We start from the raw sequence: 12,133 nt of genomic DNA, 5'->3' as shown, positions 1-12,133 counted from the left end.
TTTCTAACTAACAAACAAACCACACTGAACAAACATTTAATTTCAATGTCTGTGTGTGTTTGTTCTTGTGATGCTTCTAAACAAGCTGCAAGTTCATTTTTTGCATTGGTCTCAGAACCTGGGCGCCTTCTTTCTATAGCAGAATGAAATAGAGTAAAACCTCTTGTTAGTCATCCACTATCTTGTCTGTCTTGTCTGTGGGTGGAGGTGGGACTGCTAGCATACACAGTAAAGTTCAGCTTTGTACCATAAACATTAGGTAATACGTCATAGTAGAAATTATACAGATCAGCCCCAAAATCTAATCAGTTGTTCTGTATCCCATTCCAAGAGACTGTTGATGTGTCAATCCACAAATTTCACACACCATAATTCAGTGTTTTTCAACCACTGTGCCGTGGCACACTTGAGTGCCGTGAGATATCAATCAATCAATCAATGTTTATTTATATAGCCCTAAATTACAAGTGTCTCAAAGGGCTGCACAAGCCACAACGACATCATCGGTACAGAGCCCACATAAGGGCAAGGAAAAACTCACCCCAGTGGGACGTCGATGTGAATGACTATGTGAAACCTTGTAGAGGACCGCATATGTGGATAACCCCCCCTCCCCTCTAGGGGAGACCGAAAGCAATGGATGTCGAGTGGGTCTGACATAATATTGTGAAAGTCCAGTCCATAGTGGATCCAACATATCAGCGAAAGTCCAGTCCATAGTGGATCCAACATAATAGTGAGAGTCCAGTCCATAGTGGGGCCAGCAGGAAACCATCCCGAGCGTAGACGGCGCAGAGCGCAGAGATGTCCCCAACCAATGCACAGGCGAGCGATCCACCCCGGGTCCCGACTCTGGACAGCCAGCACTTCATCCATGGCCACCGGACCTGTGTAACTCTCTCTCCACAAGGGAGAGGGGGGCAGAGGAGAAAAGAAAAGAAACGGCAGATCAACTGGTCTAAAAAGGGGGTCTATTTAAAGGCTAGAGTATACAAATGAGTTTTAAGATGGGATTTAAATGCGTCTACTGAGGTAGCATCTCTAACTGTTACCGGAAGGGCATTCCATAGTACTGGAGCCCGTATAGAAAACGCTCTATAGCCCACAGACTTTTTTTGGGCTCTGGGAATCACTAATAAGCTGGAGTTCTTTGAACGCAGATTTCTTGCCGGGACATATGGTACAATACAATTGACAAGATAGGCTGGAGCTAGACCGTGTAGTATTTTATACGTAAGTAGTAAAACCTTAAAGTCACATCTTAAGTGCACAGGAAGCCAGTGCAGGTGAGCCAGTATAGGCGTGACATAATCAAACTTTCTTCTTCTTGTCAAAAGTCTAGCAGCCGCATTTTGTACCAACTGTAATCTTTTAATGCTAGACATAGGGAGACCCGAGATACAGTCTGGTGTGCTGTGGGAGATTGTCTAATTTCACCTATTTGGGTTAAAAATATTTTTTGCAAACCAGTAATTATAGTCTGCAAATTATGTGTTGTTGTTGAGTGTCGGTGTTGTCTAGAGCTCGGCAGAGTAACCGTGTAATACTCTTCCATATCAGTAGGTGGCGGCCGGTGCTAATTGCTTTGTAGATGTCAGAAACAGCGGGAGGCAGAGTGCAGGTAAAATTGTGTCTTATGCTTAAACCAAAAATAAACTAAAGGTGAGTGCCCCTAAGAAAAGGCATTGAAGCTTAAGGAAGGCTAAGCAGAACGAAACTAAAACTGAACTGGCTACAAAGTAAACAAAAACAGAATGCTGGACGACAGCAAAGACGGCGTCCACAATGTACAACCGAACTGTTAGGATTTGAGCAAGGAGGTGACCCCAGAATGCAGAGACGGGAGGCGAGGTAGAATTACAAAATGTTAAACAATTTAATGAGTCCAAAAAGTGAGGGTCGGCAGGGGAAAAGGCCAGGGCGCACTGGGTTTAACAAAAGGTCCAACACAAAATCCTCTTTACCTCAGGGAGGCTAGGAAGCAAACACAAAGAGGTGAGGAATTTCAGGAATAAGGAGAGACAACATACCAGGCAGGACGAAGTGAATCAGGCACATGCACGTGGGAGGTGCAGGAGACAATAATCGGCAGGGACCAGTTGTCGGTGACAAGCTTAAATAGTACTGGGTAGAGACTTGTTGCAGGTGTGCCTCACTGGGGACTGAAGAAAAAACAGACACCAAAAAAGAGAAGGCAGGGAATTGACAAAACACAACACGAACATGACATGACAATCAACAATGTCCCCACAAAGAAGGATAAAAACAACTAAAATATTCTTGATTGCTAAAACAAAGTAGATCCGGGAAATATCGCTCAAAGAAAGACATGAAACTGCTACAGGAAAATACCAAAAAAAGAAAAAAAGCCACCAAAATAGGAGCGCAAGACAAGAACTAAAACACTACACACAGGAAAACAGCAAAAAACTCAAAATAAGTCATGGCGTGATGTGACAGAACGTGACAGTACACCTATTTTGAGACAAGAGCTATATTGATGCATGGTTGATTATGGTTTAAAGTCATATCCACCAAAAAATACTTTACTGTCAACTGAGTTTCGTTTTTTAAGGATTTCTGCTGGTGGTGTGCCTCTGGATTTTTTCAACACAAGAAATGTGCCTTGGCTAAAAAAAGGTTGAAAAACACTGCCAAAAATTATGCAACATAAAACCAGGATTTTCCTCCATAAACTTGTGTTTTCTGGGTAAATGTGGGTTCCAATAGGTCCTTCGCAGTATTTGCAGAATTTAAATTATTGAATTGATTATTAAAAAAATTTCGACTTCTGCCACTTTTTACTGTCCATCCTTACTTCCAGCTGTGGGCGTTGGCAAACACAACACATTTTTTACTTAATGTTGGTTTGTCCGCTCTAAATTGACCACTACATAAGAGATTTCAGGTTTCAGGTGTTTTGTAGATACAAGGGTGTCTGAAAAAGGGATGTCTTTGGACTGTGGTAGTAACAAGCTGTCCTTTCAAACGTCTCAACCTATGCTCGTCATGAACCTCACCACTTTATTCAAATCTTTTACTTATCTTCTCCACTTGATGTTTGAATGCATGGAAGATGTCTGCCACCTCAGCAGAAGGCATGGTTTTCAGGCTCCTGATGATCAGCACTTTGGTCTGCAGTCGAATCTTCGGCATGTTTGCCCATCCATCCATCCATCTTCCTCCGCTTATCCGAGGTCGGGTCGCGGGGGCAGCAGCCTAAGCAGGGAAGCCCAGACTTCCCTCTCCCCAGCCGCTTCGTCCAGCTCTTCCCGGGGGATCCCGAGGCGTTCCCAGGCCAGCCGGGAGACATAGTCTTCCCAACGTGTCCTGGGTCTTCCCCGTGGCCTCTTACCGGTCGGACGTGCCCTAAACACCTCCCTAGGGAGGCGTTCGGGTGGCATCCTGACCAGATGCCCGAACCACCTCATCTGGCTCCTCTCGATGTGGAGGAGCAGTGGCTTTACTTTGAGCTCCTCCCGGATGACAGAGCTTCTCACCCTATCTCTAAGGGAGAGACCCACCACCCGGCGGAGGAAACTCATTTCGGCCGCTTGTACCCGTGATCTTGTCCTTTCGGTCGTAACCCAAAGCTCATGACCATACGTGAGGATGGGAACGTAGATCGACCGGTAGATTGAGAGCTTTGCCTTGCGGCTCAGCTCCTTCTTCACCACAACAGACCGATACAGCGTCCGCATTACTGAAGACGCCGCACCGATCCGCCTGTCGATCTCACGATCCACTCTTCCCTCACTCGTGAACAAGACTCCGAGGTACTTGAACTCCTCCACTTGGGGCAAGATCTCCTCCCCAACCCGGAGATGGCACTCCACCCTTTTCCGGGCGAGAACCATGGACTCGGACTTGGAGGTGCTGATTCTCATCCCAGTCGCTTCACACTCAGCTGCGAACCGATTCAGTGAGAGCTGAAGATCCTGGCCAGATGAAGCCATCAGGACCACATCATCTGCAAAAAGCAGAGACCTAATCCTACAGCCACCAAACCGGATCCCCTCAACGCCTTGACTGCGCCTAGAAATTCTGTCCATAAAAGTTATGAACAGAATTGGTGACAAAGGGCAGCCTTGGCGGAGTCCAACCCTCACTGGAAACGTGTCCGACTTACTGCCGGCAATGCGGACCAAGCTCTGACACTGATCATACAGGGAGCGGACCGCCACAATCAGACAGTCCGATACCCCACACTCTCTGAGCACTCCCCACAGGACTTCCCGAGGGACACGGTCGAATGCCTTCTCCAAGTCCACAAAACACATGTAGACTGGTTGGGCAAACTCCCATGCACCCTCAAGGACCCTGCCGAGAGTATAGAGCTGGTCCACAGTTCCACGACCAAGACGAAAACCACACTGTTCCTCCTGAATCCGAGGTTCGACTATCCGGCGTAGCCTCCTCTCCAGCACACCTGAATAGACCTTACCAGGAAGGCTGAGGAGTGTGATCCCACGATAGTTAGAACACACCCTCCGGTTCCCCTTCTTAAAGAGAGGAACCACCACCCCGGTCTGCCAATCCAGAGATACCGCCCCCGATGTCCACGCAATGCTGCAGAGTCTTGTCAACCAAGACAGCCCCACAGCATCCAGAGCCTTAAGGAACTCCGGGCGGATCTCATCCACCCCCGGGGCCTTGCCACCGAGGAGATTTTTAACTGCCTCAGCAACTTCAGCCCCAGAAATAGGAGAGCCCACCACAGATTCCCCAGGCACTAATTCCTCATAGGAAGACGTGTTGGTGGGATTGAGGAGGTCTTCGAAGTATTCCCTTCACCGATTCACAACATCCGCAGTCGAGGTCAGCAGAACACCATCCTCACCATACACGGTGTTGATAGTGCACTGCTTCCCCTTCCTGAGGCGGCGGATGGTGGTCCAGAATTGCTTCGAAGCCGTCCGGAAGTCATTTTCCATGGCTTCCCCGAACTCCTCCCATGTCCGAGTTTTTGCCTCCGCGACCGCTGAAGCCGCACACCGCTTGGCCTGTCTGTACCTGTCCGCTGCCTCAGGAGTCCTATGAGTCAAAAGAACCCAATAGGTCCCCTTCTTCAGCTTGACGGCATCCCTCATCGCCGGTGTCCACCAACGGGTTCTAGGATTGCCGCCACGACAGGCACCAACTACCTTGCGGCCACAGCTCCAATCAGCCGCCTCGACAATAGAGGTGCGGAACATGGTCCACTCGGACTCAATGTCCAGCACCTCCCTCGAGACATGTTCAAAGTTCTTCCGGAGGTGGGAATTGAAACTCTCTCTGACAGGAGACTCTGCCAGACGTTCCCAGCAAACCCTCACAATGCGTTTGGGCCTGCCAGGTCTGTCCGGCATCCTCCCCCACCATCGCAGCCAACTCACCACCAGGTGGTGATCGGTAGAAAGCTCCGCCCCTCTCTTTACCCGAGTGTCCAAAACATGAGGCCGCAAATCCGATGACACAACTACAAAGTCGATCATGGAACTGCGGCCCAGGGTGTCCTGGTGCCAAGTGCACATATGGACACCCCTATGCTTGAACATGGTGTTCGTCATGGACAATCCGTGACGGGCACAAAAGTCCAATAACAAAACACCACTCGGGTTCAGATCCGGGCGGCCATTCTTACCAATCACGCCTCTCCAGGTTTCACTGTCGTTGCCAATATGAGCGTTGAAGTCCCCCAGTAGAACGAGGGAATCACCCGGGGGAGCACCCTCAAGTACTCCCTCGAGTGAATCCAAAAAGGGTGGGTACTCTGAGCTGCTGTTTGGCGCGTAAGCGCAAACAACAGTCAGGACCCGACCCCCCACCCGAAGGCGGAGGGAAGCTACCCTCTTGTCCACCGGGTTGAACTCCAACATGCAAGTTCTGAGCCGGGGGGCAACAAGAATTGCCACCCCAGCCCGTCGCCTCTCACTGCCGGCAACGCCAGAGTGGAAGAGAGTCCATCCCCTCTCGAGAGAACTGGTTCCGGAGCCCTTGCTGTGCGTCGAAGTGAGTCCGACTATATCTAGCCGGAACTTCTCCACCTCGCGCACTAGCTCAGGCTCCTTCCCACCCAGCGAGGTGACGTTCCACGTCCCAAGAGCTAGCTTCTGTAGCCGAGGATCGGACCGCCAAGTGCCCTGCCTTCGGCTGCCGCCCAGCTCACATTGCACCCGGCATGTTTGCTCTTTGAGAAAATTATTAAATAAAAGAAAAATAACACATACCAAAGTAGAAAGGTATGTGTTTGTCATTCATTCTTGGTGTTGCACAGGTGGCAGCGTGTAGTTAAGATTAAGATTAGTTTATTTTAAAGGGGACAATGCAATTTCATAAAACACATGACTACACATGGTTAAAAAATCCAGAATTAGCCAGAAGGCTAGTTTCCATCTGTAGTCCCCTGGCCATGATGTAAAAAAGGCAGTAAAATTACAATTTCAAAGAAAAACAGAGAAAAAGAAAAAAAGCACACAATACATATACGATATAATAAAAAATAAAATACAACAAACAACATAATATTTATCTTAGCATCAAAACAGGCTCATCTTTTAGTGCTGTCAGCTGTAGGCGTTGATAAGCCACATTCTCAATTTTTTTGTGAAGGCCTTGTATGTTGTGACCAATTGTCAACAAGCCTATGGTAAATGGGTTATACTCGCATAGCGCTTTTCTACCTTCAAGTTACTCAAAGCGCTTTGACACTATTCCCACATTCACCCATTCACACTGATGGCGGGAGCTGCCATGCAAGACCCTAAGATTAAGATTAAAGATTAAAGTACCAATGATTGTCACACACACACTAGATGTGGTGAAATTTGTCCTCTGCATTTGACCCATCCCCTTGGGGAGCTGTGGGCGCAGCGGCGCCGCGCCCGGGAATCATTTTGGTGATTTAACCCCCAACTCCAACCCTTGATGCTGAGTGCCAAGCAGGGAGGTAATGGGTCCCATTTTTATAGTCTTTGGTATGACTCGGCTGGGATTTGAACTACAACCTACCGATCTCAGGGCGGACACTCTAACCACTAGGCCACTGAGAACCACAACCAATCAGGAGCAAGGATGAAGTGTCTTGCTCAAGGACAAAACGGACGTGACTAGGCGCCCTCTCACGGCTGTAGATACGGCAACGTTTACTCCTTTGTATGAATTAACATTCAATTTTATATATTTTTTATGTATAAGTCGCACCTGACTATAAATTGCAGGACCAGTCTAACTATGAAGAAAAGTGTGACTTGTTGTGCATAAAATATGATAATACTCTAATGTTGTATAATCTGCTATTCTTTTTAGGCTCTATGTTTGTAATTTCTGGAGCCAAGAAAAGCGCCTTCCCACCATGACGCTAGAGCGAATGTTGACAGTGCTGCATTCACTGTACACCTGTAAAATTGAGAGGAGCTTCTTAAGCCTGGCAACCAATCTGTTGTTGGAAATGACCAGTCAGAGCCCTGACTTCAAACGCAACATGTTTGAGTATCCTCTATCGGAGTGCACCTTCCAGGTTTGTATCAAAGATAGCACACTGGGATGCAGAGAAAAATACAATCTTTTACAAACGGTTCATTTACAGTAGTAGCCTGCAGGCAGAAATACAAAACTCACAGTCGTTTGGGGAAGAAAGAAAAACAGTACAAGCAAATAACCCAAAACAAGGCACTGCGAAACAAATGCAAGTAAAGAATTGCTTAGCAAAAAGGTGCCACTGAATCAAAACAACAGGAATGTCAGAAAGACAAGTAATCAGTGGGAGTATAAGCGTCATTATAAACTACTAAAATAGTTTAAAAAATACTACGTATTAATAGATAATATGCACACTATTTTTGGGGTTATGTTCCAAGACCCCCAACAAATAATGATCGCATTCGCAAAAAGCTCAAAAAATATATTTTTCAACTTAAATTTTTAATGTATTTATTGATTACTGTGATCACAGCATTTTTTACCTGCATTTTTGACACTTTTAAACCCTTTCATGTGTCTCTGGCACTTATTAAACACATTTTGAATTGAGTATTACACATGAAGAGACGAAGTCATACAGTATAAAGTGGGTCTGGAATGGTACAGAAAATACAAGGTTCAGATTTTGTCATGGTTTTGTGTCACGGTTTTCTGTTCTGTTAAGTTCAACATAAATATCTTATAAAATAAAAGTTAAACTTTGAAATAGTGTAAACAAAAATATAAGTGTACAATCTTTATAACCACATTATAGGATATATAGATACAATTAAGAACAAGATTTATCAGCACTAGTTTTATTGGTTTGAATCAAAATTAAAATGTCTATTAATTAAATGCAAATATCCTTAATTTTTTTGGGGAAACATAAATGTACCAATGAGTGCTTTAAGTACTAAGTGCTTATGTAAGCTACCTTTTGAAACCTTAACTTGTTAGTGCAGTCAGACAGTATGTTGCACACGGAACTTTTATTTTGAAGGCTGGAAGTGTGTTGTCGTTCTTAGGGTGCTTTACGGCTACTATGTTTTTGAGTGGAGATGACTCTAGGATGTGATGGGGAAAAAGTGCCTCTCAATTTACGGCTGCTGTCCTGTTTGTACATTGATCCTTATCAATCTTATATTGATCCTACATTCACTTTACATCTATCTTATATCGATCTTGCATTGATTTTGAATCAATTTTGCATCAAATCTACATCTATCATACATTGATTTTTCATTAACACAATCAGATGAGATGTGTTGTTGGTGTATGTGTTGTCCTGACTTAGTCTGTGTTTCAAGTGGTTGTTTGAGCATTGTTTTGTTCGGGAGGTGGTGGTTGAGTGTGTCAGTGAAGATGAGTGGTGCCTGACTAATGATTTCACCAAACGATTCTTCCCTTCACAATGACAACATTTCACTTACAACTATGTCAGCTTACATGATAGTCTGCGTTTAACCGTACAGTACATTCAGTTGTTTTCTGCCAATTCTGTGCCATTAATGCAGAAATCCTATGACTACTTCAAGTCACATGCGGACGCGTATAATCAGAACTTCATGAACACGCTCCAAACTAATTAGTTAAAAAAAAAAAAAAACAGAATCCCAGCAGGACACTTTTTTTCATAAACCGGTCCATATCTAGTACACATAGTGTACTTAAAATCAAGTCTTGTCAGAGCATCTTCCTGCCGGAAAATGTTAAACGAATTCCCTTGTGGGACAGCGCCCTCTACTGGATTCATAGCTTTAACACTTTTTCGCCCTGTAGATAACACCATCAAACATTTTTTTTTAACTAAATTATTTAATTTCAAAGCAGAAAAAAATGTATTTGCAAACAGTGACTAGGCAGGCTCTACTGTCGAAGAAGCGGGAGGACAACGAGAACGGGATATAACGCTTACTGTTCCTGGCATGGTAACCAAAAGCTTGGAAGACAGGGAACAGTTCGGTGTCTTCCTGACACAGCCACTGTGCTTTGAACACCACTAATCTTGTTGGTCCATCCCATGAGTAAAGCGATCTGCAGAGGAAACACAATGAATGAACTAGTAGAAAAAGTTGATCCAAAAACAATCAGGATGTTTATCTTGTTAATCACTTCAACACTTTGTTCACTCTTTAATAAGTATCTCATAACATACAGTATAAGTAAAAGGAAGTGGTGTCACTTCTTCTCCTTAATAAAGTAGTTCATCAACATACAAGCACTGCTGGTGAACAGGTGAATATATTCTTACATAGATACAAACAATACCAATTAAAAAATGTGTTCTTTTTACTCCCTTTAGGATTACTTAATTGATTCCAACTGGCGCTTCAGAAGTACTGTAATGACTCCGATGTTTGCTGAAACCCAAATGTCTCAAGGCCCTGAAAGTGTGGCAACATCCCAGTCAGGAACTCTGAGTGCAAAGCTGCGAGCGACTCAGGCCACACTTGACTTCAGCCAAACGCAAGCACCAAGTACTGCTCACATATCAATATTGTAGTAACACTTTTGCTTGACTGGTCCATTTTCTACCTTTTGTTCATTTGACTTTCAGGTCAGCGCGCCGCATTTAACTGGCTGACTGGCAGCAGCGTGGACACACTGGCAGAGTATTCTGTGTCTGAGTCGTCATTGTTGGTGTTTGACAAGAAAGCAGCAAGACGAGCAGTGGGTGAAGGTTTTGGTCGCAGGCGCCTCACTGCATCAGCGGATGAGGTGGATAGTAACACCAGAGGTAAGTTTCTTCTGTTACTTCTGAAATGTAACATACAGTCATAAACCACTTAACAATGCCACCCTGATGGATTTTCTACACAGCAGAGAACGAGAAACGTCAAAAAATCCTTCAATTAAGACGCAGATTCCTCAAGGCCCAAGAGGAGAGTCTGCTTTTTGCACAAAAAGAAGTCCAAAAACAAAAACGACTGAAGGTGATAGACACTACAAAATATTGATGTTCTTCTACATAGTTAACGTTTAAATATTAATATTAGTTTGGTATATTTTCACATTTTTCATTGTAGTTGTATCTATCTATCTATTTTAGAAGGCATAACATTATGAACAGTGTTTATTTCTTTGTGGGTTCATATGCACATGCATGTGTCATGTGATCACTCCTCTATACTTAATTATGGGTCGAGGAGGGGAATATTTGGATGTAATCGATGCACCAACATAAGAATGTGCGCGCATACACACGTGCAGCATAGCCAAGTATTATTGCAATCGCTCCTCCACAGTTACATTTCATTAACCTTTATCATAGAAAGACTCCAAATTAGTGCAAAAATCCCAAATTAATACGCGTTATTTAATAATGCAATTACTCATCTGCATGCGATTAATCAGCCTGTCTGAGGGGCTCAACACAAAACAGTTACCACTGTATTGTACATATTCAAGTTTCCTCTTAGTTTACAGCTTTGAGGGAGCTGGCTATCAATGACACATATGCACATAGCCAACTGTGGTCTAATTACTCCTCTACAGTTGAATTTGAACCATGCAGCCATTGATTATTTAAGGAATTAAGTAATCTATTGATTAGTTTGTGTGATTAATCGAGTAATCACATTAAACACACTTGATAGTATGGCTGGGTGGTATCGACCAAAACTGATACTGCTGCATTTTTAGTCCAGATACCAGTATATACTGTTATCTTTAAAAAAAATACGTGCTTAATGTTGCCTTAGTGTTTTACGGCTAGATAACCAGTGTTGACTTAGATTTAGACTTAGACAAACTTTATTGATCCACAAGGGAAATTGTTCCTTGAGCGTATTCCGATTATTTTTGTTGTAAGTAGTAACGTTTATTCTTATAAAGTAGTTAGTTAGCCGTTTCAAAGCTCATTAAATTTAATTGATGAATCGTTTCAGCCCTTACTGAGACAAACTCATGCATGTGCCCATGCAGGCTAATTGTAGTATGATTGCTCCGATACAGATACATTTACCAAACTTTCATTGTAAAAATCACTAGAAAGACTTTAAATGAGCCAAAAAGTCAAAATAAACTTGTTAATGTTTAATGAAAAAGTCAAAATAAACTTGTTAATGTTTAATGAATGTGAACTCAGTGGCCTAGTGGTTAGAGAGTCCGCCCTGAGATCGGTAGGTTGTGAGTTCAAACCCCGGCCGAGTCATACCAAAGATTATAAAAATGGGACCCATTACCTCCCTGCTTGGCACTCAGCATCAAGGGTTGGAATTGGGGTTAAATCACCAAAAATGATTCCCGGGCGCAGCCACCGCTGCCCACTGCTCACCTCACCTCCCAGGGGGTGAACATTGGGATGGGTCAAATGCGGAGGACAAATTTCACCACACCTAGTGTGTGTGTGACAATCATTGGTACTTTAACTTTAACTTAAATAAAACTACCGTAATGTGTATATTTTAATGGGTGTGTTATTGGTTTAGGGTAAACACTAATGTTTAATGTGGACAAAATAAACAATACAAATACAAAAGGGGACGGCGTGGCGCAGTTGGGAGAGTGGCCGTGCCATCAAACTGAGGGTTCCTGGTTCAATCCCCGCCTTCTACCAACCTCGCCACATCCGTTGTGTCCTTGAGCAAGACACTTCACCCTTGCTCCTGATGGGTCGTGGTTAGGGCATAGCAGCTCCCACCATCAGTGTGTGAATGGGTGAATGTGGAAATAGTGTCAAAGCGCTTTG

The 12,133-nt window shown here is 44.1% G+C and overlaps 1 protein-coding gene across 3 annotated transcripts in view; it reads left to right on the top strand.

Moving 5' to 3' along the window:
- prkdc (protein kinase, DNA-activated, catalytic subunit) overlaps window positions 1-12,133 on the top strand; it is a 153,333-nt gene that overhangs the window by 102,370 nt on the left and 38,830 nt on the right. For all 3 annotated transcript variants that reach the window (XM_062021504.1, XM_062021503.1, XM_062021505.1), the window contains 4 exons: window positions 7,288-7,498; window positions 9,746-9,920; window positions 10,001-10,180; window positions 10,264-10,376. In XM_062021504.1, the coding sequence (XP_061877488.1) occupies window positions 7,288-7,498; window positions 9,746-9,920; window positions 10,001-10,180; window positions 10,264-10,376 (679 nt within the window). The remainder of the gene's footprint in view (window positions 1-7,287; window positions 7,499-9,745; window positions 9,921-10,000; window positions 10,181-10,263; window positions 10,377-12,133) is intronic.

The sequence above is a fragment of the Entelurus aequoreus genome, linkage group LG15 (genome assembly GCF_033978785.1).
Source record: "Entelurus aequoreus isolate RoL-2023_Sb linkage group LG15, RoL_Eaeq_v1.1, whole genome shotgun sequence".
Classification (NCBI taxonomy): domain Eukaryota; kingdom Metazoa; phylum Chordata; class Actinopteri; order Syngnathiformes; family Syngnathidae; genus Entelurus; species Entelurus aequoreus.
This window is presented reverse-complemented; position numbering and strand designations above follow the sequence as displayed.